This window comes from Macaca fascicularis, chromosome 19, assembly GCF_037993035.2.
Source record: "Macaca fascicularis isolate 582-1 chromosome 19, T2T-MFA8v1.1".
NCBI classification, from domain to species: domain Eukaryota; kingdom Metazoa; phylum Chordata; class Mammalia; order Primates; family Cercopithecidae; genus Macaca; species Macaca fascicularis.
Genome location: NC_088393.1, coordinates 17,026,752 through 17,054,348, shown reverse-complemented (window position 1 = coordinate 17,054,348; position 27,597 = coordinate 17,026,752). Strand labels below are relative to the sequence as shown.

General features: G+C 48.3%; 1 protein-coding gene across 7 annotated transcripts in view; it reads right to left on the bottom strand.

Moving 5' to 3' along the window:
• The window catches only part of NWD1 (NACHT and WD repeat domain containing 1), a 92,951-nt gene extending 84,840 nt beyond the window's left edge, over positions 1-8,111 (bottom strand). For 3 of the 7 annotated variants that reach the window (XM_045379617.3, XM_045379620.3, XM_074026287.1), the window contains exons 1-2: positions 7,793-8,111; positions 3,579-3,676 (exon numbers count right to left, since the gene is read on the bottom strand). Coding sequence is in view for 3 of the 7 variants with exons in the window: in XM_045379620.3 (XP_045235555.2) it covers positions 3,579-3,590 (12 nt within the window). In the remaining 4 variants the exon portion in view is untranslated. Of the gene's footprint in view, positions 1-3,578; positions 3,677-4,675; positions 4,794-6,443; positions 6,786-7,792 lie in introns of those variants that run through there. The other 4 variants (XM_074026285.1, XM_074026286.1, XM_045379619.3 and 1 more) reach the window with 3 other exon arrangements.
• Positions 8,112-27,597: the final 19,486 nt, after the last annotated feature.

The following is a 27,597-nucleotide window of genomic DNA, read 5'->3' as shown; positions in this document are numbered from 1 at the left end:
CAGTTTCACCTTCCGAGGCTCCCCCAGTGACCTGCAGCTCCCACCACCTCCAGCGCCTCTGGGGAGCTGAACCAGCTCCTCTCCACTGCTTTCCTTGGTCTGCAAGCACTCATGGAGGGATATTAGACAGTGGCCTCCCCGCCAAGACCTCTGGATATTGGCTCCTTTAGGCACGGGAGTCCTCTTCCCAGCTCCTCGTCCTCAGAGCTCAGTGGTCGCCACAGCAACTGTGGTTTCCCAGTGCTGGGAGTTGGGCCCGGGGACCAGCCAACCTCTTGAACACCTGGGTCCCCTGGGGCCTGCCCATGTAAATTGAGCCTGAACCCAGGTGTACGGAGGAGATGCTGGGAGCCATGCCCAGCCCCACAGCCCAGACAAGAAAGACAAACGCTTGACGAAAGTCTCACTCCATCCTGCCCTTACCACCCCCTCCCACGAGGCAAAGTCCTTCCACGTCCAGGCACCGCACGTACTATTTCAACCAGCTGTTCTCACTTGGGGACCATTCAGCCCCCAGGGGACACTTGCAATGTCTGGAGACCTTTTCAGTTGCCACGAGTGGGGGATGATACTGGCATCGTGTGAGTAGAGACCAGGGATGCTGCTCAACATCTTACAATGCCCAGGAAGCCCCCACAAAGAATGATCCATCCCCAGTTGTCAGCAGTAGTTAAAAAACTGAGAAACCAGTTTTAGGCCAGGTGCAGTGGCTCATGCCTATAATCCTAGCACTTTGGGAGGCCGAGGCAGATGGATCACTTGAGGTCAGGAGTTCAAACCAGCCTGGCCAACATGGTGAAACCCCGTCTCTATGAAAAATACAAAAATTAGCCGGGCATGATGGCACAGGCCTGTAGTCCTAGCTACTTGGGAGGCTGAGACAGGAGAAACACTTGAACTCAGGAGGTGGAGGTTGCAGTGAACTGAGATCGCGCCACTGCACTCCAGCCTGTTGACAGAGCAAGATACTATCTCAAAAGTAAAAAGAAAAAAAGAAAGAAAACAGTTTTAAATCAACTCTAGTAGCTGGGCACGGTGGCTTGTTCCAGTAATCCCAGCTATTCAAGAGGCCAGGGTGGGAGGATCACTTGAGCCAGGAGTTCAAAACCCGCCTGGGCAACACAGTGAGACCTTATCTCTGCAAAAAAAAAAAAAAAAAAAAAAAAAAGCTTTTTAAAAATATAGACATGGGCCAGGAGCAATGGTGTCTCACGCCTGTAATCTCAACACTTTGGGAGGCCGAGGCAGGCGGATCACCTGAGGTCGGGAGTTTGAGACAAGCCTGACCAACATGGAGAAATCCCACCTCTTCTAAAACTACAAAATTAGCCGGGTGTGGTGGTGCATGCCTATAATCCTAGCTACTCGGGAGGCTGAGGCAGGAGAATCACTTGAACCAGCGGGGTGGAGGTTGCAGTGAGCCGAGATCCTGCCACTGCACTCCAGCCTGGGCAACGAGAATGAAACTCCGTCTCAAAAAAAAATACAAAAAACAATGTAGCCATGGCATGGTGGTATGGCCTGTTGTCCCAGCTACTAGGGAGGCTGAAATGGGAGGATGGCATAAGCCCAAGAGTTCAAAGCTGCTGTGAGCTACGACCACGTGCCTGTAATCCCACTGCTTTGGGAGGCCAAGGTAGATGGATCACTTGAGGTCATGAGTTCAAGACCAGCCTGTCCAACATGGTGAAACCCGTCTCTACTAAAAATACAGAAATTAACCAAGAGGGGTGGTGCGCCCCTGTAGTCCCAGCTACTCGGGAGGCTGAGGCAGGGGCATCGCTTGAACCTGGGAGGCAGAGGTTGAAGTGAGCCAAAATCGTGCCACTGCATTCCAGCCTAAGTGACAGAGGGAGACTCCATCTCAAAAATAAATAAATAAATAAATAAATGAACAATATGATTAAATAAATAAATAAACTCTAGATAGTTATCTTTGCCTGCAGAAGTTTGTTGTTATGTGATACAGGGTCTTGCTCTGCCACCCAGGCTGGAGTGCAGTGGTGCGATCATAGCTCACTGCAGCCTCCATTTCCTGGGCTCAAGTGATCCTCCCATCTCAGCCTCCCAAGTAGCTGGGACTACAGGTGTGCCCCATCATGTCTGGTTAATTTTTTTTTTTGAGACGGAGTCTCACTCTGTCACCCAGGCTGGAGTTCAGTGGCGTGATCTCCACCTCCCAGGTTCACGCCATTCTCCTGCCTCAGCCTCTCGAGTAGCTGGGACCACAGGTGCCCACCACCACGCCCAGCTAATTTTTTATATTTTTAGTAGAAACAGGGTTTCACCATGTTAGCCAGGATGGTCTCAATCTCCTGACCTCGTGATCTGCCCGCCTTGGCCTCCCAAAGTGCTGGGATTACAGGTGTGAGCCACTGCACCCGGCCATGTCTGATTAATTTTTTTTTTAATTTTGTCTAGAGTCTGGGCACAGTGGCTCATGCCTATAATCCCAGCACTTTGGGAGTCCAAGATGGGCAAATCATTTGAGCTCAGGAGTCCAGGATCAGCCTGGCCAACATGGTAAAACCTTGTCTCTACTAAAACTACAAAAATTAGCTGGACATGATGGTGCACACCTGTAGCCCCAGCTATTTGAGAGGCTGAGGCATGGGAATCGCTTGAACCTGGGAGGCAGAGAGGTTGCAGTGAGCCAAGATCATACCACTGCACTCCAGCCTGGGCGACAGAGTGAGACTCCATCTCAAAAAATAAAAAATAAAATAAAATAAAAATTTTTGGCCAGGCACAGTGGCTCACGCCTGTAATCCCAGCACTTTGGGAGGCCGAGGTGGGTGGATCACCTGAGGTCAGGAGTTCCAGACCAGCCTGGCCAACATGGTGAAACCCCGTCTCTACCAAAAATACAAAAAATTAGCTGGGCGTGATGGCACACACCTGTAGTCCCAGCTACTTGGGAGGCTGAGGCAGGAGAATGACTTGAACCTGGGAGGCAGGGTTGCAGTGAGCCGAGATCGCACCATTACACTCCAGCCTGGGCAACAGAGGTGAAACTTCATCTCAAAAAAAAATTTTTTTTTGGTAGAGATGGGGTCTCACTGGGTTGAGTTCAAGGCTGGAACTTGGCAGGCTCCTGGCAATAAGGGATCCTCCCACCCGAGCCTCCCAAAGTGCTGATATTACAAGCGTGAGCCCCCCGCCCAGCCATGATCTGACATTATTGAAAATGCCCTCGCGGCCGGGCGCGTTGGCTCAAGCCTGTAATCCCAGCACTTTGGGAGGCTGAGACGGGTGGATCACAAGGTCAGGAGATCGAGACCATCCTGGCTAACACGGTGAAACCCCGTCTCTACTAAAAAATACAAAAAACTAGCCGGGCGAGGTGGCGGGCGCCTGTAGTCCCAGCTACTCGGGAGGCTGAGGCAGGAGAATGGCGTAAACTCGGGAGGCAGAGCTTGCAGTGAGCTGAGATCCGGCCACTGTACTCCAGCCTGGGCGACAGAGCGAGACTCCGTCTCAAAAAAAAAAAAAGGAAATGCCCTGGCGACCTGAATCCTGCCCCACCTCTTCGCAGCAGTAGCAAACCACCGCTGGAGGCAAAGAGAACACGCGTGTACCTTGACATCCATGGGTCTGGTTTGAATGCCGGCTCCTCCATCGCCCTCCTGGAGGACTTACACAAGTGGCCTCCCTCCCAGGGCCTCAGCCGCATAGTCTGTGAAATGAAAATAAGAGCCATTCAGGGCGCTCGTCTCTGCAGCAATACATGAGGTAGCGCAATGTGTTCGCAGATCAAAATTAATGCCAAAAATATCCACCTTGAACAAAACATCAACAAGGCAGTTGGGAGATAGGTCTGTAAAATGCCCAGCATGTAGTGAGCCCTCAACAAAACAGTGATATTGATTCTACTGAGTCAACTGTATTTTCAAACCTTTGTATCTTTGCTCTTACTATCCTCTCTGCCTCGACTTCCCTTCCCTGCCTTGTCCACCCAGGACAGACTCTGCCATTGAGGGATCCCCAAGAGCACCCTCAAGTTCCACGATTCCTTAGGACTCAGAGAATTTAAAAATGGTGTTATATCCCAGGCAAGGTGGCTCATGTCTGTAATCCCAGCACTTTAGGAGGCCAAGGAGGGCTAATCACTTGAGGTCAGGAGTTGGAGACCAGCCCGGCCAACATGGTGAAACCCTGTCTCTACTAAAAATACAAAAATTAGCCGGGCATGATGGTGCATGTCTGTAATCCCAGCTACTTGGGGGGCTGAGATATGAAAATCCCTTGAACCTGGGAGAAGGAGGTTGCAGTGAGCTGAGATCACACCACACCCAGTCTCGGCAACAGAGCGACATTCCATCTCAACACAAAACAAAACAGAAAAAGCTGTAAAATAGGTACTCATAGGTTATGATGAATGGATATAAATTAAAATCAGCCAAGGGGCCAGGCACAGTGGCTCATGCCTATAATCTCGGCACTTTGAGAGGCTGAGATGGGGGATTGCTTGAGCCCAGGAGTTCAAGACCAGCCCGGGCAACAAGGGAGACAGCGTCTCTACAAAATAAAAAATTATCCAGGGCCAGATATGGTGGTTCACGCCTGTAATCCCAGCACTTTGGGAGTCCAAGGGTTCAAGACCAGCCTGGGCAACATGATGAAACCCCATCTCTACAAAAAAATTTAAAAATTAGCCAGATGTGGTGGTGCATACCTGTAGTCCCAGCTATTCACAAGGCTGAGGTGAGAGGATCACTTGAGCCTGGGAGGCAGAGGTTGCAGTGAATCAAGATCGCAACACTGTACTCCAGCCTGGGAAATGGAGCGAGACCCTATCTCAAAAAAAAAAAAAAAAAATCAGCTGGGCATGGTGATTCATGTCTGTGGTCCTAGCTACTTGGGAGGCTGAGATGAGAGAATCACTTGAACCCAGGAGGTTGCGGCTGCAGTGAGCCATAATTATGCCACTGTACTCCAGCCTGGGCAACAGAGCGAGACTCTGCCTCAAAAAATAAAATAAGATCAGGCACAGGAAGAGGCATCCAGGGCAGGGCCCAGGAGAGACCAGGTGTGAGATTTCAGCTGTCCCCTCCCAGTGATGTTGTGTGGCCAGCACTTAAATCTCCCAGCAGTGACGTGTGACAACATGCATAGTTTGGCACCAACTAGGAAAGCTCTCCTGAGCCTTGGTGTCTGGGGTTTTTATTGGGGGTTGGTCATGTAGAAATCACTGATCACCTGCATGGCTGACTTTAATCCCCAGCCCCTCCAGGGGTCAACCAATATCGCATGACTCAAAGCTCCCTCTCTAAGTCGTGTTGTTAGTATCCAGTGTGAGCCAAGGCTCTCCAGGTAAACAAAGACACTCTTATCGCTTTCCAAGGGCTTAGAGGTCACTTCCCAGGAGCAGGTCAAGAGCTACACCTTTAACGTGTGGCGTGTGGACAACTCAGGCCTGCTGAGTTAATTCTTTTTTTTTTTTTTTTTAAGAGTCAGGGTCAGCCAGGCACAGTGACTCACATCTGTAATCCCAGCACTTTGGTATGCTGAGGCAGGCAGATCGCCTGAGGTCGGGAGTTTGAGACCAGCCTGGCCAACATGGAGAAAACCCGTCTCTACTAAAAATACAAAATTAGCTGGGCGTGATGGTGCATGCTGGGGAGGCTGAGGCAGGAGAATTGCTTGAACCCAGGAGGCGGAGGTTGTGGTGAGCTGAGATCGTGCCATTGCACTCCAGCCTGGGCAACAAGAGCGAAACTCCGTCTCAAAAAAAGAAAAAAGAGTCAGGGTCTTGCTTTGTCACCCCGGCTGGAGTGCAGTGGTACTATTGTGGCTCACTGCAGCCTCCATCTCCTGTCCTCAAGTGATCCTCCCACCTCAGCCTCCTGAGTAGCTGGGACTACAGGCACACAACACCATGCCCAGCTAGATAGGCACACACCACCATGCCCAGCTAGTTTTTTAAGTTTGCTTTTTTTTTTTTTTTAAGAGATAGGGTCTCACTCTGTTGCCCAGATTAGAGTGCAGTGACATGATCATAGCTCACTACAGCCTTGAACTCCAGGATTCAAGCCATCCTCCTGCCTCAACCTCTCAAGTAGCTGGAACTATAGGCATGTGCCACCATGCTAGGCTTAAGTTTTTTATTTTTTGTAGAGACGGGGGTCTCACTATGTTGCCCAGGCTGGTCTTGAACTCTTGGCCTCAAGCCATCCTCCTGCCTCAGCCTCCCAAAGTGCTGGGATTAGAGGCATGAGCCACCATGTGCGGCCAGAATTAATTATTTTCTCAACAGTAAAGGCCCAGTAAGTAGAGTTGAGTGTCACCATTTGACAGATGAGAAAACTGCAGCTTAGAATGAGAAAGTTCTCACCAGCTAGAAGGGCAGAGTCAGGGAGCGAGTGCTGGTCTACTCCCTCTCCTCCAGGGACCCTGCCCCCATAAACCCAGCCCAGCCACCCAGCCACCTTCCCACAACTCACCCGGATACCACAGTTTAGCTGCAGCCTGCTGATCTCACTGCGGCTCCAGTTCTTGGTCCCAGCATCTCTCCAGACCTCTCTTAACACCTCCTCCCCAATCTTCTGACCTTGAATTTGCCTCCACCACAATTTCTGGTCCTTCTCTCATTTTCCTGGGTCGCAGCAGGCTCCTTGGACCTGAATTCACTTCAGGGCATGGCCACACTCCCTCGGTTACTGCCTCCTGATGTTCGCAGGAGGATCAGAGGCTTTGACCTTGACTTTCACCTCTAGGCTTTTTCCTACTGTCTATCCCAGGCTTCCTCCATCTCAGTATGACAGACATTGAGGCCAGATCATCCTCTGTGGTGGTAATTGTCCCATGCATTTTAGGATGTTGCAAAACATTTCCGGCCCCCACCCACTAGATTTCAACAGCACACACCCCCCGCCACCACCACCACCAAAGTCTTGACAATTAGAAAGTATCCCTAGGCTGAATGTGGTGGCTCATGCCTCTAATCCCAGCACTTTGAGGGGCAAAGCAGGCAGATTGCTTGAGGCCAGGAGTTCGAGACCAGCCTGGCCAACATGGCGAAACCCCATCTCTACTAAAAATACAAAAATTAGCTGGCATGGTGGCATGTACCTGTAATCCCAGCTACTTGGAAGCCTGAGGCAGGAGAATCACTTGAATCCGGGAAGCGGAGGTTGCAGTGAACAGAGATCATGCCACTGCACTCCAACCTGGGCGACAGAGCGAGACTGAGACTCCATCTTAAAAAAAAAAAAAAAAGTCTCGGCCAGGCGCAGTGGCTCGTGCCTGTAATCCCAGCACTTTGGGAGGCCGAGGTAGGCAGATCACAAGGTCAGGAGATTGAGACCATCATGGCTAACACGGTGAAATCCATCTCTACTAAAAATACAAAAAATTAGCAGGGTGTGTGGCGGGTGCCTGTAATCCCAGCTACTTGGGAGGCTGAGGCAGGAGAATGGCATGAACCTGGGAGGCGGAGCTTGCAGTGAGCCGAGATCGTGCCACTGCACTCCAGCCTGGGCAACAGAGCAAGACTCCATCTCAAAAAAAAAAAAAAAAAAAAAAAGTCTCCCTAGACATTGCAATGTCTCCTAGGGGGCAGAATTCCCTTACTTGAGAACCCCTAGTCTAATGCATTTAGCTTATTTCAACCTCAGGGCCTTTGCACGTCCTGTACCTTAATGTTCTATGCTGCATCTGTTCATGTCATTCACATTTTAGCTTCAATGCTACCTCCTCCTGAGAGGCTGTCTCTGACCATCCCATTGCGTAGTGACCCCTTAAGTCACTCCCAATGCCATCGCCCTATTTTAATTTTCTGCACGGTACTCACCACCAGCTGATATGTTTCTACGTGTTATTGTTTGTCTCTCCCATGAGAAAGTGAATTCCATGAGCCCAAGGATCTTGTCTGGTAAGGTTGGCATGCCTGGCACATAGTAGGTGCTCAGTAAATTATCATCACAACAGGTTCCTCCACAACTGTTTCTCTTTCTTGACTTCTGTTTGTTGCTGAAGAAGACAGCTAAGCAAGATTGGGCTTCCCCAGTAAGGACAGAGGCCCTTTGCAGTGTTAGCGTTCTGGCTGTCCTGGGGGCTCCAGCCTCTCTTTTGCCCTTGCTGGTAGCGGAAGGGCCAATATAGACTCCTCTGGTGAAATAGGTTAGAGAGGAGTTTCCTGGCCTCGGCGCCACCCAGAAGACAAGCCCCTAGCTATCCCAGTAACTTTTGTCTTACGTATTTTATGTGTCTCTCCTTGCCCAATTCTCCTAGCAACTGGGATAATGAAAGAAATTGTTTGCACTCGGGCCCCAGCTTAGCCGGGCATTCAGCCCAGACTTGGTGGTTAACCATTGTGTGCCAGGCTGATACGGCTTCTCGTAAAAGATGCCATTTGCTCACAGTCTAGAAGTTGCTAGTTGGTTGGCATTTGGCATTAGCCGTCCACGTTATTACCCCAAGAGATGGACATTATGATCCTGTTTCATGGATGAAGAAAACAAGATGCGGGCCGGGCGCGGTGGCTCAAGCCTGTAATCCCAGCACTTTGGGAGGCCGAGACGGGCGGATCACAAGGTCAGGAGATCGAGACCATCCTGGCTAACATGGTGAAACCCCGTCTCTACTAAAAATACAAAAAACTAGCCGGGCGAGGTGGCGGGCGCCTGTTGTCCCAGCTACTCGGGAGGCTGAGGCAGGAGAATGGCGTGAACCCGGGAGGCGGAGCTTGCAGTGAGCTGAGACCCGGCCACTGCACTCCAGCCTGGGCGACAGAGCGAGACTCCGTCTCAAAAAAAAAAAAAAAAAAAAAAGAAAACAAGATGCGGAAAGGTGAAGTCCCTGGCCTGTGACGCTTCACCACTGTGCACCTGAATTTTCTCACTAACATCCTGGGTTGGTGAGACAGTGAAACGCATTTATACAGAGAGTGAGACTAACACCACGCCTGCATCACAGGAAGGGCCTGTGAGATGTTAGCCATGATTAATTACCATTAAAACTCCAAGGCCGGGCACAGTGGCTCACGCCTGTAACTCCAGCACTTTGGGAGGCCAAGGCAGGTGGATCACCTGAGGTCAGGAGTTCGAGACCAGCCTGGACAACATGGTGAGACCCCATCTCTACTAAAAATACAAAAATTAGCTGGGTGTGGTGACTCACGCCTGTAATCCCAGCTACTTGGGAGGCTGAACCACAAGAATTTGAACCCGGTAGGTAGAGGTTTCAGTGAGCTGAAAGCACACCACTGCACTCCAGCCTGGGCAACAGAGCAAGACTCCGTCTCAGAAACAAAAACAAACAAAAAATCAGTCCTGCCAGTTTCACTCAATGAGTGGTAGAGTTGGGATTCAATCCCAGTTCGGCCTCCAAGATCAAGGTTCCAGTGAGCGTTAAGGAAACCTGTCTCTAGACCAGGCTTTCCTGCCGACATTTGGGACCAGACTATCCTTTGTTTGGGGACCTGTCCTATGCAACGTGCGGTGTTGAGCAGCATCCCTGGCCTCCACCCACAAGACGCAAGTAGCACGCACATGCTCCAATCACGACAACCGCAAGTGTTTTCCGTCATTGCCGAGTGTCCTCTAGGGAACAGAGTCAACCACTCCCTCACTGCCCCACCTTGAGAATCACTGCTCTACTGACAGACATAATAAAGCTACTATATTTAATAATAATGTTACTCTGTTTAATAATGTTACTATATTTTCAGGGATAGAAGTTTCAGATGCTTGGTCAGGCGTGGTGGCTCACGCCTGTAATCCCAGCACTGTGGGAGGTCGAGGTGGGCGAATAACCTGAGGTCAGGAGTTTGAGACCAGCCTGGCCAATATGGTGAGACCCCGTCTCTACTAAAACCAAAAATTAGCCGGGCATGGTGGCAGGCACCTGTAATCCCAGCTACTTGGGAGGCTGAGGCAGAAGGATCACTTAAACCTGGGAGGCAGAGGTTGTAGTGAGCAGAGATTGCACCACTGCATTCCAGCCTGGACGACAGAGCCAGACTACACTCCATCTCAAAAAAAAAAAAAAGAAGAAGAAGAAGAAGTTTCAGGTGCTGCCAGGCACCGTGGCATGCTCCTGTAGTCCCACCTACTGGGGAGGCCAAGGTGGGAGGGTCACTCAAGGCCAGGAGTTCAAGACCAGCCTGGGCAACATAGTGAGACCCCATCTCTACAACAACAACAATAACAAAAAATTAGCCGGGCGTGGTGGTGCGTGCCTGTACTCCCAGCTACTCGGGAGGTTGAGGTGAGAGGATCGCTTGAGCCCAGAAAGTCAAGGCTGCAGTGAGATATGATTGCCTCGCTGCACTCCAGCCTGGGCAACAGAGCAAAACCCTGTCTCTTTAAAAAAAAAAAAAGGAAAAAGAAACAAAGTTTTGGGTGCTGAAATTTTAGGAAATATACTGTTTCCAATACTCCAAACAACCTGAGGACTTCAATTTACTGTCCCAGTTCATTGATGATGAAAATAGGCTTCCAGACCAACATGATGAAACCCCGTCTCCACTAAAAATACAAAAATTAACTGGGCATGATGGCAGGTGCCTGTAATCCCAGCTACTCAGGAGGCTGAGGCAGGAGAATCACATGAACCCGGAAGGCGGAGGTTACAGTGAGCTGAGATCACGCCACTGCACTCCAGTCTGGGTGACAGAGTGAGACGGCGTCTCAAAAAAAAAAAAAGAAAGAAAGAAAAAGAAAAAAGAAAATAGGCTTCAAAGAAGTTAAACAATTTCCCAAGGTTCCTTGGCAAAGAAGTGAGCTAGCAGTCAAATTCGCATATGATTCCAAAACTCAACAGTTATTGGCTAAACTGGAAAGTATAGATATTAAAAAATTATTGGTAAAGCTTTTGGAGTGAGACAGTGGTATTGTGGCGAGGTTTCTCTTTTTTTGTTTTTGTTTCTGCTTTTTTTGAGACAGGGTTTTGCTCTTGTTGCCCAGGCTGGAGTGCAATGGCGTGATCTTGGCTCGCTGCAACCTCCGCCCCCCACGTTCAAGCAATTCTCCTATCTCACCCTCCCATGTAGCTGGGATTACAGGCATCTGCCACCATGCCTGGCTAATATTTTGTATTTTTAGTAGAGATGGGGTTTCACCATGTTAGCCAGGCTGGTCTGGAACTCCTGACCTCAGGTGATGGACCCGCCTCGGCCTCCCAAAGTGCTGGGATTTACAGGCATGAGCCACCATGCCCGTCCTGGTTAGGTTTTTAAAGAGTCTGGCCCAGGTGCGGTGCCTCATGCCTGTTATCCCAACAGTTTGGGAGGCTAAGGCAGGAGGATCACTTAAGCTCAGGAGTTCAAGACCTGACTGGCCAAGATAGTGACACTCCATTTTTACAAAAAATTAAAAAATTAACTAGACACGGTGGCATGTGCCTGTGGTCCCAGCTACTCTGAGGTGGAAGGATCACTTCAACCCAAGAGGCTGCAATGAGTCATGATTATGCCACTGTGCTCCAGCCTGGGCAACAGAGCGAGACCCTGTCTCAAAAAAAAAAAAAAAGTGTGTGTGTTTTAGAGACATATAACAAAATATTTACGGAATGATAAGATAACTGAGATTTGCTTCAAAATAATACCTGACAGGAAGACTAATGGGGTGGGGGCAGGGTTGGCGAGGTTGAGTAGGGGGTGATGGTGGTTGAGGGGGGTTCGGTTCATTATACTTATTCTGCCTGCTTTACTGAGTGTTTTAAATTCCCTATCAGAATATGCTTCAATTTTGTACTGTTAAAAAATAGTGGCTGGGGCCGGGCACAGTGATTCATGCCTGGAATCCCAGCACTTTGGGAGGCTGAGGCAGGTCAGTCACTTGAGGCCTAGAGTTTTAGACCAGCCTGGCCAACATGGTGAAATCCCATCTCTACTAAAAATACAAAAAAAAAAAAAAAAATTGGCCAGGCGTGGTGGTGCGTGCCTGTAATCCCAGCTACTTGGGAGGCTGAGGCACAAGAATTGCTCGAACCCAGGAGGCAGAGGTTTCAGTGAGCTGAGATCACACCACTGCACTCCAGCCTGGGGGACAGAGCGAGACTGTCTCAAAAAAAAAAAAAAAAAAATAGTGGCTGGGAATGTTGGCTCACGCCTGTAATTCCAGCATTTTGGGAGGCTGAGGCAGGAGGATTGCTTGAGCCCAGGAGTTCGAGACCAGCCTGGGCAACATAGCGAAATCCCATCTCTACAAAAACAAAAAATAAACATTTACCACACATGGTGGTGCATGCCTGTAGTCCCAGCTACTGGGGAGGCTGAGTTGGGAAGATCACTTGAGCCCAAGAACTTGAGGCTGCTGTGAGGTGTGCCTGAGTGACAGAGCAAGACTCTTTAAAAAAAAAAAAAAATCATGATTATCCTTATGCATTGAGTAACCACGAGCCCAGGGCTAGGGGATTTCTGTGCCGTCAACCTTAGAACCAACACAGGGGTTAGGAGTGCGGAGCTGACCCCTGCAGTCAAAAATCTGCACGTAACTTTTGACTACCAACAGTCTACTATTGACCTGATGACATAAATGGTCGATGAACACTGATTTTCTACTTTCTATGTATGCTATACTGTATTCTTGCAATAAGTAAGCTAGAGAAAAGCAAATGTCACTCAAAAAATTCTGGTGGGTTTTTTTGTTTGGTTGGGTTTTTGTTTTGTTTTGTTTCATTATTTGAGACGGAGTCTCACTCTGTTGCCCAGGCTAGAGTGCACTGGCATGACCTCAATTCACTGCAACCTCTGCCTCCCGGGTTCAAGTGATTCTCTTGCCTCAGCCTTCTGAGTAGCTGGAGTTACAGGCACCCACCACCACGCCTGGTTAATTTTTGTATTTTTAGTAGAGGCAGGGTTTTGCCATGTTGGCTGGGCTGGTCTTGAACTCCTGGCCTCCAAAGTGCTGGGATTACAGGAGTGAGCCACCGTGCCCGTCCAGAAACTTCAAAGGAAGAGAAAACATATTTACTATGGATGAGGTGGAAGTGGATCATCACAAAAGCATTCATCCTTGTCGTCTTCACCTCCAGTAAGCTAAAGAGAAGGAGGAGGAAGAGGAGGAAGAAGAGAAGGAGGGCTTGGTCTTCCTGTCTCAGGGGTGGCAGAGGTGGAAAAAAATCCACACCTAAGTACACCCATGCAGTTCAAACTCGTGTTGTTCAAGGATTAACTGCACTTCCTTCGTCATCCCTGCGTGGTTAACGTTATAATACCCACTTTGCAGAAGAGGAATGTAAGCTGGGAGATGTTAACAAAACCAATTAAACTGAGGAAGGAGGTGGCCTGGCTGCGCATGAGTGGGGAAAGAGCGCCCCCTGGATGCCATCACGCGAATGACCAAAAGCAGCTTGAACCCAGGGAGAGGGTGCAGAGAGGCGCTGGACAGGGAGCAACATTGGGGGAGAAGGGTAAAAAGAGAAAAAAGCAACAAAGATAAAGAATATTTTTTTCCAATTTTTTATTGTGTCCAAATAATACATAATATTTAAATACTTTTTTTTTTTTAGACGGAGTCTCACTCTGTTGCCCAGTCTGGAGTTCAGTGGTGCGATCTCGGCTCACTGCAAGCTCCGCCTCCCAGGTTCATGCCATTCTCCTGCCTCAGCCTCCTGAGTAGCTGGGACTACAGGCGCCCACCACCACTCCAGGCTAATTTTTGTATTTTTTAGTAGAGATGGGGTTTCACTGTGTTAGCCAGGATAGTCTCGATCTCCTGACCTTTTGATCCACCCACCTCGGCCTCCACCCACCTCGGCCTCCCAAAGTGCTGGGATTACAGGCGTGAGCTACCATGCCCGGCCACATCTGACTAATTTTTAAATTTTTTGTGGAGGTAGGGTCTCACTATGCTGTCCAGGCTGGTCTGGAACTCCTGGCCTGAAGGGATCCTCCCACCTCAGCTTCCCAAAGTTCTGGGATTACAGGCATTAGCCACCGAGCCTGGTCTATTTGTTAATTTACTTATTGAGAGACCAGGTCTCCCTGTATCACCAGGCTGCAGTTTAATGGCACAATTACAGTTCACTGCAGCCTTGAACTTCTGGGCTCAAGTGATCCTCCTACCTCAGCCTCTCAAGTAGCCAGGACTATAGGCACAAGCCACTATGCTCAGCCCTAAGACAGGTACTTTTTTAATACTTAATTTATTATTATGGCTTTTTGCAACATGGCAAAACATTACAGCTTAAAGCAGACATCATCTCCTTATAGAGGAGGAAAAAGTTTTCCAGTCAAATCAAATTGTAATTAAGAGGTCATTACTATACCATTCTATTCAGTTTAATAAAAATGATGTTATAACTTCATGAACTCCAGAGATAATAGGCAAAAAGCCAGTGGATACACTGGTTGAATAATAAAGAATACGATAAGGAATTGAGGTCCATCTATGCCTATGATAATAAACACAAAAGACTGCAAAACAATTTATGAACTTAGAATAATCACAAATCTATTCATAAAAGTTCAAAATGTGCCTGATTAGCAGCAAAGGAATTATGAAGGTGTGCAGTGAAGGGAATGGAGCAGGGCTGGGTGCGGTGGCTCATGCCTGTAATCCCAGCACTTTGGGAGGCTGAGGTGGGTGGATCACCTAAGATCAGGAGTTCGAGAACAGCCTGACCAACATGGTGAAACCCTGTCTCTACTAAAAATACAAAAATTAGCCGGGTGTGTTGGCATGCACTTGTAATCTCAGCTACTCAGGAGGCTGAGGCACAAGAATCGCTTCAGCCTGGGAGGCAGAGGTTGCAGTGAGCGGAGATCACGCCACTGCACTCCAGCCTGGGTGGCAGAACGAGACTCCATCTCAGAAAGAAAGAAAGAAAGAAAGAAAGAAAGAAAGAAAGAAAGAAAGAAAGAAAGAAAGAAAGAAAGAAAGAAAGAAAGAAAGAAAGAAAGAAAGAAAGAAAGAAAGAAAGAAAGAAAGAAAGAAAGAAAGAAAGAAAGAAAGAAAGAAAGAAAGGAAGGAAGGAAGGAAGGAAGGAAGGAAGGAAGGAAGGAAGGAAGGAAGGAAGGAAGGAAGGAAGGAAGGAAGGAAGGAAGGAAGGAAGGAAGGAAGATGAAGCAAAATAAAATATAAAATGTATTTTTTATTTCTCTCTGATTTCAACTTCCTTTTTATCTGTATGTCGTATAGGGAGAAGATGTGCCTTGGTATTGAAGACCCAATGCTCCAGTGGAAGAAGATTGTCATCAGAAAATGTTAGGTATAGGCCGGGTGTGGTGGCTCATGCCTGTAATCCCAGCACTTTGGGAGGCTGAGGTGAGTGGATCACGAGGTCAGGAGTTCAAGACCAGCCTGGCCAACATAGTGAAACCCCGTCTCTACTAAAAATACAAAAAATTAGCTGGGCGCAGTGGCGGGCGCCTATAATCCTAGCTACTCAGGAGGCTGAGACAGGAGAATTGCTTGAACCTGGGAGGTGGAGGTTACAGTGAGCCGAGATCGCACCACTGCACACCTGCCTGGGCGACCGTGTGAGACTCCGTCTCAAAAAAAAAGAAAAGAAAAGAAAACATTAGGTACAAATCAACAGGAGGTCTCACCTTTGCACAGTGAGCCATATTCTTGGGATCACAGACTACATGAGACCTCAATAAAAGCTTTGGACCTCCCCCTCGAAATAACACGTGCACACAATTTTGCCTACAGTCTTAGGGGATGCACAGAACCTCTAATTCTGGTCCTTGGATCTTCTAGCAGCCAATGATGCCCAAGTTAAGAGGTCTGAAGTCAGCCAAATACTCTGAGATTCAACCATGTAAGAAACTAAGTACCAGCTGGGCGTGGTGGCTCACGCCTGTAATCCCAGCCCTTTGGGAGACTGAGGTGAGTGGATCACGAGGTCAGGGGTTCAAGACCAGCCTGGCCAACATAGTGAAACTCCGTCTCTACTAAAAATACAAAAAATTAGCCGGGCGCAGTGGCGGGCGCCTATAATCCTAGCTACTCAGGAGGCTGAAACAGAATTGCTTGAACCTATGAGGCAGAGGTTGCAGTGAGCCAGGATTTGCCTGTAATCACAGCTACTTGGGGGGCTGAGGCAGAAGAATCACTTGAAACCTGGAGGCAGAGGTTGTAGTGAGCCAAGATCACGCCACTGCACTCCAGCCTGGGCAACAGAGCAAAACTCTGTCTCAAAAAAAGAAAAGGAGGGAAGGAAGGAAGGAAGGAAGGAAGGAAGGAAGGAAGGAAGGAAGGAAGGAAGGAAGGAAGGAAGGAAGGAAGGAAGGAAGAGAGGAAGGGAGGAAGGGAGGAAGGGAGGAAGGGAGGAAGGGAGGAGGGAAGGAGGGAAGGAGGGAAGGAGGGAAGGAAGGAAGGAAAGGAAGGGAGGGAAGGGAGGGAGGGAAGAGAGAGAGAAAGAAAGAAAAGACAGACAGAGAAAGAAAGAAAAGAAAGAGAAAGAAAGAAAGAAAGAGAAGGAAAAAAGAAAGAGAAAGAAAGAAAGAAAGAAGAAAGGAGGGAGGGAGGCAGAGAGGGAGGGAAGGAAGGAAGGAAAGAAGAAAAGAGAGAAGGAAAGGAAGGAAGGAAGGAAGGAAGAAGGAAGGAAGAAGGAAGGAAGAAGGAAGGAAGAAGGAAGGAAGAAGGAAGGAAGAAGGAAGGAAGAAGTGTTGGGATTACAGGCATGAGCTCCCACACCTAGCTCCATTTTTATTTCACAGCCTTGATCTCCTGGGCTCAAGCGATCCTCCTGCCTCAGCCTCCCAAAGTGCAGGGATTACAGGCATGAGCCACCATGCCCGCCTGGCCGGAAAGAATATTTCTAAAAGGATATTCGAGTAAGGGGGAAAAGGGATTTCTGGGGAGGGGTGCTGGGGGACAACTTGTGTTTCACTCCTCCCACCTTCATAGCTCTGGATTTTTTCCCACATGGATGTATTATAGGGACCTCTGTTTTTTTGTTTTGTTTTGTTTTGAGATGGGGTCTCACTCTGTCACCCAGGCTGGAGTACAGTGGCATAATCTTGGCTCACTATAACCTCCTCTTCCTGGGTTCAAGCGATCCTTCCACCTCAGCCTCCCCAGCAGCTGGGATTGCAGGCATATACCACCATGCCTGGCTAATTTTTGTATTTTTACTAGAGGGGGGTTTCACCGTGTTGGCCAGGCTGGTCTCAAAACTCCTGACCTCAAGTGACCTGCCCACCTCAGCCTCCCAAAGTGCTGGGATTACAGACTGGTGAGCCACCGCGCCTTGCCTGTGACCTCATTTTTATTTTTAGGTGTTGATTAGGAATTTTCTAGGGAGGCGCTGTCTGACAGAACTTTCTGTGATGACAGGAATGTTCCCTATGAGCGCTGTCCAGCAGCCACCAGCCACGTGTGGTGACAAAATGAGGCTAATTCCACCGAGAAAGTTTTTCCGTTTTATGTAATTGTCATTTGTGTAAATGGAAATGGGCACATGTGGCTGGCCACTACCTATCAAATTGTTCACAGACACGGTGTAACACTGCAGAAAACATCTTAGGATAACACATCAGATGAAAATAGACAGGTTAGGCCGGGTGCAGAGGCTCATGCCTGTAATATCAGCACTTTGGGAGGCCAAAGTGGGAGTATCACTTGAGCCCAGGAGGTCGAGACCAACCTGGGCAACATGGCAGAACCCTGTCTCTACCAAAAAACACAAAAATTAGCTGGGCGTGGTGGTGCACACCTGTAGTCCCAGCTGCTTGGGAGGCTGAAGTGGGAGGATCACTTGAGCCCAGGAAGTCAAGGCTTCAGTGAGTTATAATCTCACTCATGCACTCCAGCCTAGGGGACAGAGTGAGACTCTCTCAAAAACCACAACAAACAAGACAGAGCGTCCCAGAGAGCTGCTTTCTCTTATTCTGCCATGTGAGGACACAGACAGTAAGCACCATTTCTTTCTTTCTTTAAATTTCCATTTTTATTTATATATTTTTTTAATTTATCTATTTTCAAGACGGAGTTTTGCTCTTGTCGCCCAGGCTGGAGTGCAATGTCATGATCTCGGCTCACTGCAACCTCCACCTCCCGGATTCAAGCGATTCTCCTGCCTCAGCCTCCCTTCCAAGTAGCTGGGACTACAGGCGCCTGCCACCATGCCCAGCTAATTTTTGTATTTTTAGTAGAGACGGGGATTCACCATGTTGGCCAGGCTGGTCTCGAACTCCTGACCTCAGGTGATCCACCTGCCTTAGCCTCCCAAAGTGCTGGGATTACAGGCGTGAGCCACCATGCCTGGCCTCCATTTTTATTTTAGATTCAGGGGTTACATGCGCAGGTTTGTCATAAGAATATATTGCATGATGCTGAGGTTTAGGCTTCCATTGATCCCGTCACCCAGATAGTGAACACAGTACCCAACAGGAAGTTTTTGAGCCGTTGTTCCCCTCCTCTCTTCCTTTTTTTTTTTTTTTTTTTTTCGAGACAGAGTCTCACTCTGTCACCCAGGTTGGAGTGTAGTGGTGCGATCTCAGCTCACTGCAACTTCCGCCTCCCAGGTTCAAGCGATTCTCCTGCCTCAGCCTCCCGAGTAGCTGGGATTACAGGTGCCTGCCACCATGCCCAGCTAAGTTTTGTATTTTTTTAGTAGAGACAGGGTTTTGTCATGTTGGCCAGTGTGGTCTTGAACTCCTGACCTTGTGATCCACCCGCCTCAGCCTTCCAAAGTTCTGGGATTACAAGTGTGAGCCACTGTGCCCAGCCTGGCTTCAATGTATCTTTTGGGGGGACACAATTTGCCCCATAACGGGAGAGGCATGTCTTTTTCATATTCTGATTAGCGATACGGGAGGTCCACGTAAAATTCCCCTGCTGAGGATTCAGTCATTGGTCATCTCTAGAAAACGTGATGGAATGAATGTTTGCTGCCTCCACAGCCAAGCTAGCGGCCTTTCTCGGGTAACACCATTTTTACTGGAAATGTCTGACAAGCTGTGATTTAGATGTGACTGCTCGGCAGACATTTTCTCAAAAATGAACAAAATGAGCCTGTCACTTCAAGGAAAACAATTTCAGGTTTTGTTGCCAACAATAAAATTCAAGCTTTTAAGGGGAAATCAGAATTCTGGAAAATGTGTAGCTGCCACTGTGAGTCTGGCAGCTTCTTGACATTTAAAGACTTTTCTAAGCCTGTAATCCCAGCTACTCAGGAGGCTGAGGCGAGAAGATCACTTGAGATCAGAAGTTTGAGACCAGCCTGGGCAACAAAGTGAAACCCTGTCTCTACAAAAAAAGTTTTTTAAAAAAATTATCCTGGCGTGCTGGCAATGTGCGCCTATAGTCCCAGCTACCAAGGAGGCTGAGGCGGGAGGATCATTTGAGCTCAAGAGGTCAAGGCTGCAGTGAGCTATGATCGTGCCACTGCATACTTTTCTGATGAGATGAACAGTGATATTAATGAATAGGACTTTTTGATACAAAATAGTGTAATGGGACAACATCTGCATCACTCATTGAACTAATATTTTCCAAATGATCAATGCATGTTATAGGCATGAATGAGTAGAACCATTCCCAGTATAAGACAGACCAATGACTTTTTTTTTTTTCTTTTGAAACAAGGTCTCACGCTGACACCAAGGCTGGAGTGCAGTGGCATGATCTCAGGTCACTGCACCCTCTGCCTCCCAGGCTCAACAGACCCTCCACCTTTGCCTTCCACGTTAGCTGGGACCACAGACACACGCCACCATGCCAGACTAATTTTTGTTTATATTTGTAAAGATGAGCTCTTGCTACGTTGCCCAGACTGGTCTCAAAAACTCCAGGGCTCAAGCAATGTACCCACCTTAGCCTCCCTAAATGTTGGGATTACAGGCGTGAGCCACCATGCCTGGCCTCAGACCCATGTTGTTGTTGTTGTTTTGTTTTATTTTTGCTTGTTTGTTTTGAGACGGAGTCTCACTGTCTCACTCAGGCTGGAGTGCAGTGGCACGATCTCGGCTTACCGTAACCTCTGTCCCCCCAGGTTCAAGCAATTCTTGTGCTTCCGCCTCTCGAGTAGCTGGGATTACAGGCCTGTACCACCACGCCTGGCTAATTTTTGTATTTTTTAATAGAGATAGGGTTTCGCCATGTTGGCCAGGCAGGTCCGAACTCCTGGCCTCAAGTGATCCTCCTTCCTCTGCCTCACAAAGTGCTGGGATTACAGGTGTGAGCCACCACACCCAGCCCCATGTTTGGTTTCTATTGAGGAAACATGGACATTTGAGGGATGGTGAGATACCCATTTGTGCAACTCAGAGTTTGATAAATTTCTCTTGGTTTTTGCCTAGTCAATTGCAATGTTCATTTCTTCTATGAATTATCAGATATTTAGAGTTAGAAGGGCTCTTCAGCATCATCCAGTCCAGGGGTTGGCCAACATTTTCTGCAAAGGGCCAGAGAGTGAACATTTTCAGCTGTGCAGGTGAGGTGATCTGTTGAAATCACTCAACTCTGCTGTTGTAGCACAAGAACCACTACAGGTACCAGGCACAGTGGCTCAGGCCTATAATCCCAGCACCTTGGGATGCCGAGGTGGGCAGATCACCTGAGGTCAGGAGTTCCAGACCAGCCTGGTCAACATGACAAAACCCTGTCTCTACTAAAAATACAAAAAATTAGCCGGGCGTGGTGGCAGGTGCCTGTAATCCTAGCTACTCAGGAGGCTGAGGCAAAAGAATCGCTTGAACCTGTGAGGCAGAGGTTACAGTGAGCCGAGATCACACCACTGTACTCCAACCTGGGCAACAAGAGTGAAACTCCGTCTTAAAAAAAAAAAAAAAAACACCTCTCTATAGGCGATAAGTAAACAAATGAGCATGACTGCGTGCCAAGAAAACTTTATTTACAAACACAAGTAGAGGCCAGATTTGGTCCGTGGGCCATGGTTTACACACCCTTGACCTACCTAGTTTAACATTTTTATTTTCTTTTTTCTTTTTTTTTTTTTTTAATTGAGGCAGAGTCTCGCTCTGTCGCCCAGGCTGAAGTGCAGTGGCTTGATCTCCACCTCCTGGGTTCAAGTCACTCTCCTGCTTCATCCTCCTGAGTAGCTGGGATTACAGGCGCCCGCCACCACATCCGGCTAATTTTTGTACTTTTAGTAGAGATGGGATTTCGCCATGTTGGCCAGGCTGGTCTTGAACTCCTGATCTCAGGTGATCTGCCTGCCTTGGCCTCCCAAAGTGCTGGAATTATAGGCATGAGCCACCGGGCCCAGCCTAGTTCAACATTTTCAATCAGCCAGGAAGGGTTCACCAAAGGTCACACGGCAAGTTAGTTGCAAAACCAGAGTTCACTCTCAGGCCTGCCAACATCTGTCTTTGTGCAGTGACTTTCACCTCTCAGCTGGATTCAATGGCCTCAATTTCCTCCACTAATTGAGCTGGGAGTTTTTCTACATGCCTTCAGGCAGGCACTAACAAGAAACCACAGTGTAAACGCAGTCATAACCACCCACCTCTGTGGTCACCAGGGATGATGACCTGGGAACCAGCAGAGCAGGATGAGAACTTGCCTTTGCTGATGCCTGTTCTAGGTATTATTTGCTGATGCCTGCTCAGTGTCAAGGGTAATGCTGAATTTTTCCCATGCATGTATCTTACACATTCCTAAAGAGAATCAGAGAAGTGAAATGTACAAGAAAAAGCATAGCTTTAGAATGAGATGGGCCTGGATTTCAATTTTTTTTTTTTTTTTGAAATGGAGTCTTCTCACTCACTCTGTCACCCAAGCTGGACTGCTGTGGCACGATCTCAGCTCGTTGCAACCTCTGCCTCCCAGGCTCAAGCGATTTTCCGGCCTCAGCCTCCCGAGGAGCTGGCATTACAGGCATATGCCACCTTACCTGGGTGATTTTTTATATTTTTAGTAGAGACGGACTTTCGCCATGTTGGCCAGGCTGGTCTCAATCTCCTGACCTCAGGTGATCTGCCTGCCTCGGCCTCCCAAAGTGTTGGGATTACAGGTGTGAGCCCAGCGCCAAGACTGGATTTCAATTCTTACCCACTTGCAGTAATAGGTGACTGACGTCAACTCACCTTAGCACCCAGCCTCATTTATTGTCCATAAAATGAGAGTAACAAACCACCTTGAGGATGTATTATATGTAAAATAACCTGCTTATGGCTGGGCGTGGTGGCTCACACCTATAATCCCAGCACTTTGAGAGGCCAAAGTGGGAGCAGCACTTGAGGCCAGGAATTCGAGACCAGCCTGGGCAACATAGCGAGACCTCATATCTATAAAACATTTTAAAAATTAGCCAGGTGTGGTGGTGTACACCTGTAGTCCCAGCTACTTGGGAGGCTGAGGCAGGAGGATCAACTGAGCTTAGGAGTTTGAAGCTGTAGTGTGGGATAATTGCACCACAGTGGCTCACACCTGTAATCCCCACATTCTGGGAGGCTGAGGCAGGAGGATCATTTGAGCCCAGAAATTCGAGGTCAGCCCCTGGGCAACATGATGAAACACCATCTCTGTTAAAAATACAAAAAATTAGCCAGGCATGGTGGCGCTCACCTGTAATCCCAGCTACTCAGGAGTCTGAGTGGGAGGATCACCTGAGCCCAGGAGGCGGAGGTTGCAGTGATCCAAGATCACACCGTTGCACCACTCCAGCCTGGGCGACAGAGCAAGAACCTGTCTCAAAAAAAAAAATAAAAAAATAGGCATTTCTATATACCTAACCTACTGAACATCATAGCTTTGCCTAGCTGTCCTTAAACGTGCTCAGAAAACTTACACTAACCTACACTTGGGCAAAATCAACTAACGGAAAGCCTGTTTTTTAAATGTGTTATCATGGGAACATACCTATTTTGTAATAAAGTGTTGAATATCTCATGTAATTTATTAAATACTGTCCTGAAAGTAAAAAATAGAATGGTTGTATGGGTACTTGAAGCGTGGTTTCTACTGAATGTGGATCTCTTTCGAAACATTTATTTTTTATTTATTTTTATTTTTATTTTATTTATTTATTTATTCTGAGACAGAGTCTCAGAGTCTTGCTCTGTAGCCCAGGCTAGAGTGCAATAGCATGGTCTCGGCTCACTGCAACCTCCACCTCCCCAGTTCAAGTGATTCTCCTGCCTCAGCCTTCCAAGTAGCTGGGATTACAGGCGCCCACCACCATATCTGGCAATTTTTTTTGTATTTTTAGTAGAGACCAGGTTTCACCATGTTGGCCAGGCTGGTCTCAAACTCCTGACCTCAGGTGATCTGCCCACCTCGGCCTCCCAATGTCCTGGGATTACAGGTGTCTGCCACCACGCCTGGCTAATTTTTTTGTATTTTTAGTAGAGACAGGGTTTCACCATGTTGGCCAAGCTGGTCTCAAACTCCTGACCTCAGGTGATCCACCCGCCTTGGCCTCCCAAAGTGCTGGGATTACAGGTGTGAGCCACTGTGCCTGGCCTCTTTTGAAACATTGTAAAGTCAAGAAAATTGTAAATTGTAAATCAGAGAGCACCTGTATTTGTATGATTGTACCTGTATGAGGTCCCTAGAGTCATCAAATTCAGAGAGACAAAGTACAATGGTGCTGCCAGGGGCTGGAAGAGGGAAGTGGGGAGTGAGTGTTTAATGGGTACCTTTGCAAGATGAAAAGATTTCTGGAGCTGGATAATGGTGGTGGTTGCACAACAATGTGAATATACTTTTTTTTTTTTTTTAAGATGGAGTCTTGCTCTGTTGCCCAGGCTGGAGTACAGTGGCACGATCTGGGCTCAATGCAGCCTCCGCCTCTTGTGTTTAAGTGATTCTCCTGCCTCAGCCTCTCGAATAGCTGAGATTACAAGTGCGCGCCACTGCGCCCAGCTAATTTTTGTATTTTTAGTAGAGATGGGGGTTTCACCATATTGGCCAGGCTGGTCTTGAACTCCTGACCTCAAGTGATCCACCCACCTTGGCCTCCCAAAGTGCTGGGATTACAGGCATGGGCCACCACGCCTAGCCAATGGGAATATACTTAATGCCCCTGAAGTATACACTTAAATGTGGTTAATAAATTTAGGACGTGTGTGGTGGCTCATGCCTATAATCCCAGCACTTTGAGAAGCCAAGGTGGGCGGATTGCTTGAGCTCAGGAGCTTGAGACCAGCCTGGACAACATGGTAAAACCACGTCTCTACTAAAAATACACAAAATTAACCAGGCATAGTGGTGCACGCCTGTAGTCCCAGCTACTTGGGAGGCTGAGGTGGGAGGATGAATTGATGCCAGGATGTCAAGGCTGCAGTGAGCTGTGATTGTGCCACTGCACTTCAGCCTGGGCAATAGAGCAAGACCCTGTCTCAAAAAAAAAAAAAAAAAAAAAAGATAAGTTTTATGTTGTGCATTTTACCACAATTTTTTTTTTGGTATAAAAAGAAACTTTCTCTCAATCCAAGACCTAGGAAGTTACTAAGTGTAACTCTTGCAGCTAAAATTAGCCTGGACGTTGAGAGCCTATCCTCTGAGTTCTCACACCCACACTGGGACAACAGCCCCAGCCTGCCCCGCCAATCATTCCCTGCCCGGCCGGTGGCTTGCACGCCCCCTTCGCAGACTAGGCTGAGAGGCTATTTTGGTACAATCTGTTCTCTTGGAAAATGAGATCTCAGAACGTTAGTGCCGGAAGGCAGGGAGCCGACTTATCTCCAACACCCACCAGGTGCTAGATGAACCCGACCAGGGGTTCTGTGAGCACTTTGACAGAGGCGGCTTTTGTCCCAACTCCAGACCTCACCTTGTGCCAAGGACTTTCCAGTCACTCCTCCTAGTCGTCCTAAGAAGAAACTGAGGCTCAGAGAAGGGGAGTTACTTGCCCAAGCTACATATCTCGGAGATTAAAAGTCAGGGTTTGGCCACGTGTGGTGGTTCACACTTGTAATCCCAGCACTTTGGGAGACCGAGGCGGGTGGATCACTTGAGGTCAGAAGTTCGAGACCACCCTGGCCGACATGGTGAAACCCTGTCTCTACTAAAACTACAAAAATTAGCCAGGCATGGTAGCGCTTGCCTGTAATCCCAGCTCCTTAGGATGCTGTGGCAGGATAACCACTTGAACCCGAGAGGCAGAGGTGGCAGTGAGCTGAGATGGCGCCACTGCACTCCAGCTTGGGCAACAAAGTGAGACTCTGTCAAAAAAAAAAAAAAGACAGGATTCGAACAGATTTGGGAAAACTCAAAGCTGCTCTCTTTTTCCTTTTCTTTTTAGATTAAGGTAGAATTTAGCCACAAAGTTCTGCAAGGTTTTTTTGTAGTGTTTCTTTGTGGGTTGTTTTATTTCTTTGTTTGTTTATTGTTTTGTGACAGGGTCTGGCTCTGTTGCCCAGGCTGGAATTTCGGCTCACTGCAACCTCTGCCTCCCAGGCTCAAGTGATTCTCCCACACAGCCTCCTGAGTAGCTGGATCTACAAGCACAAGCCACCACGCCCGGCTAATTTTTGTATTTTTTGCAGAGACGGGGTTTCACCATGTTACCCAGGCTAGTCTCAAAGTCCTGGCCTCAGGTGATCCTCCCACCTCAGCCTCCTAAAAGGGCTACGCTGTCAGGCGAATTCTGCAAGTTTATACAAACACATAGGGTTGTGTAACTACTACCACATTAAAAATGCAGAACAGTCCCTTCCCTCCCAATATTCCTCTGTCCCTCTTGTGGTTAATCTCTCCTTCCAACTCAACTCCTGGCAGCCACTGATCTGTTTTCCATACTTAAATTGGTTTTTTTTGGTTTTTTTTTTTTTTTTTTTGAGACGGACTCTCGCTCTGTAGCCCAGGCTGGAGTGCAGTGGCGCCATCTCAGCTCACTGCAAGCTCCGCCTCCCGAGTTCACGCCATTCTCCTGCCTCAGCCTCCCGAGTAGCTGGGACTACAGGCGCCCGCCACCTTGCCCAGCTAATTTTTTGTACTTTTAGTAGAGATGGGGTTTCACCGTGTTAGCCAAGATGGTCTCAATCTCCTGACCTCGTGATCCGCCTACCTCGGCCTCCCAAAATGCTGGGATTACAGGTGTGAGCCACCGCGCCCGGCCCCCTCGGCTAATTTTTATATTTTTAGTAGAGGCGAGGTTTCAGGCTGGTCTCAAACTCCTAACCTCAAATGATCCACCCACCTCGGCCTCCCAAAGTGCTGGGATTACAAGTGTGAGCCACTGTGCCTGGCCCAAAATTTTGTATTTCTAAAATGACCTACAGCCGAGTATGTGGCACGCAACTGCAATCCCTGCCACTCAGGAGGGTGAGATGGGAGGATCCCTTGAGTGCGGGAATTTGAGGCTGCAATGATCCATGTTCCTGCCACTGCTCTCCAGCCTGGGTGACAAAGCGATACCCCATCTCTAAAGATAAACTGTCCTGCAAATGAGGCCGGGAGCGGTGGCTCAAGCCTGTAATCCCAGCACTTTGGGAGGCCAAGGCGGGCGGATCACGAGGTCAGGAGCTCGAGACCATCCTGGCTAACACGGTGAAACCCTGTCTCTACTAAAAATACAAAAAATCAGCCGGGCGTGGTGGTGGGTGCCTGCAATCCCAGGCTTTGACTCCAGAGGCTGAGGCAGGAGAATCGCTTGAACCCAGGAGGCAGAGGTTACAGTAAGCCAAGATTGCACCACTGCCCTCCAGCCTGGGCGACAGAGTGAGACTCTCTCTCTAAATAAATAAATAAGAAAAAAGTTAAAATTTTTTTTTTAAATTTTAAGTAATAAAAGCAAAATTTAGGCCAAGCATGGTGTCTTACGCCTGTAATCCCAGCACTTTGGGAAGCCGAGGTGGGTGGATCACCTGAGGTTAGGAGTTCGAGACCAGCTTGGCCAACACGGCAAAACCGTCTCTGCTAAAAATACAAAAATTAGCCATGCGTGATGGCGGGCACCTGTAATCCCAGCTACTCTGGAGGCTGAGGCAGGAGAATCGCTTGAACCCAGGAGGCAGAGGTTTCAGTGAGCCGAGATCGTACCACTGCACTCCAACCTGGGTGACAGAGCAAGACTCCATCTCAAAAAACAAGATAAAACAAAAACCCAAAAAGTAAAATGTAATAGATTCAGACATGGGCATAGACCCGAGAAACCAGCACAATCAAGGCCATCAACGGGTACCACCCGAGTTTCCTGGTGCCACTGCAAAATCCTTCTCACCTGCCCTACCCTGCCCTTCTTGTCCCAACCACATGCTGATCAGTTTCCTGTTACAATAGTTTGCTTTTTCTAGGATTCCAGATAAATGGATGCCTACGGTATACATTCTTTTTTGTATGGCTTTTCCCCACCAATCTGGATACATCTGAGGCTCATTCATGTTGTTGCATGTTCACCCCACCCCCGCCTTTTTTTTGGCTGAACATTAGGCAACAGAATGGACGGAGCACAGCTGTTCATTTATTGACTTGTTTGTTTGTTTGTTTGTTTTTTAAAGACAGGGTCTTGCTCTGTTGCCCATGCTTCGGTACAGTGGCACCATCACAGCTCACTGCAGCCTCAACCTCCTGGGCTTAAACAATCCTCCCTCCTACACCTCCCAAAGCACTGGGATTATAGGTGTGAGTTGCCATGACCAGTTTACGTTTAACTTATGGTGTTTTAGTTGTGTTGTTTTTTTGAGACGGAGTCCTGCTCTGTCACCCAGGCTGGAGTGCAGTGGAGTGATCTCGGCTCACTGCAACCTCTGCCTCCTGGGTTCAAGTGATTCTCCTGCCTCAACCTCCCGAG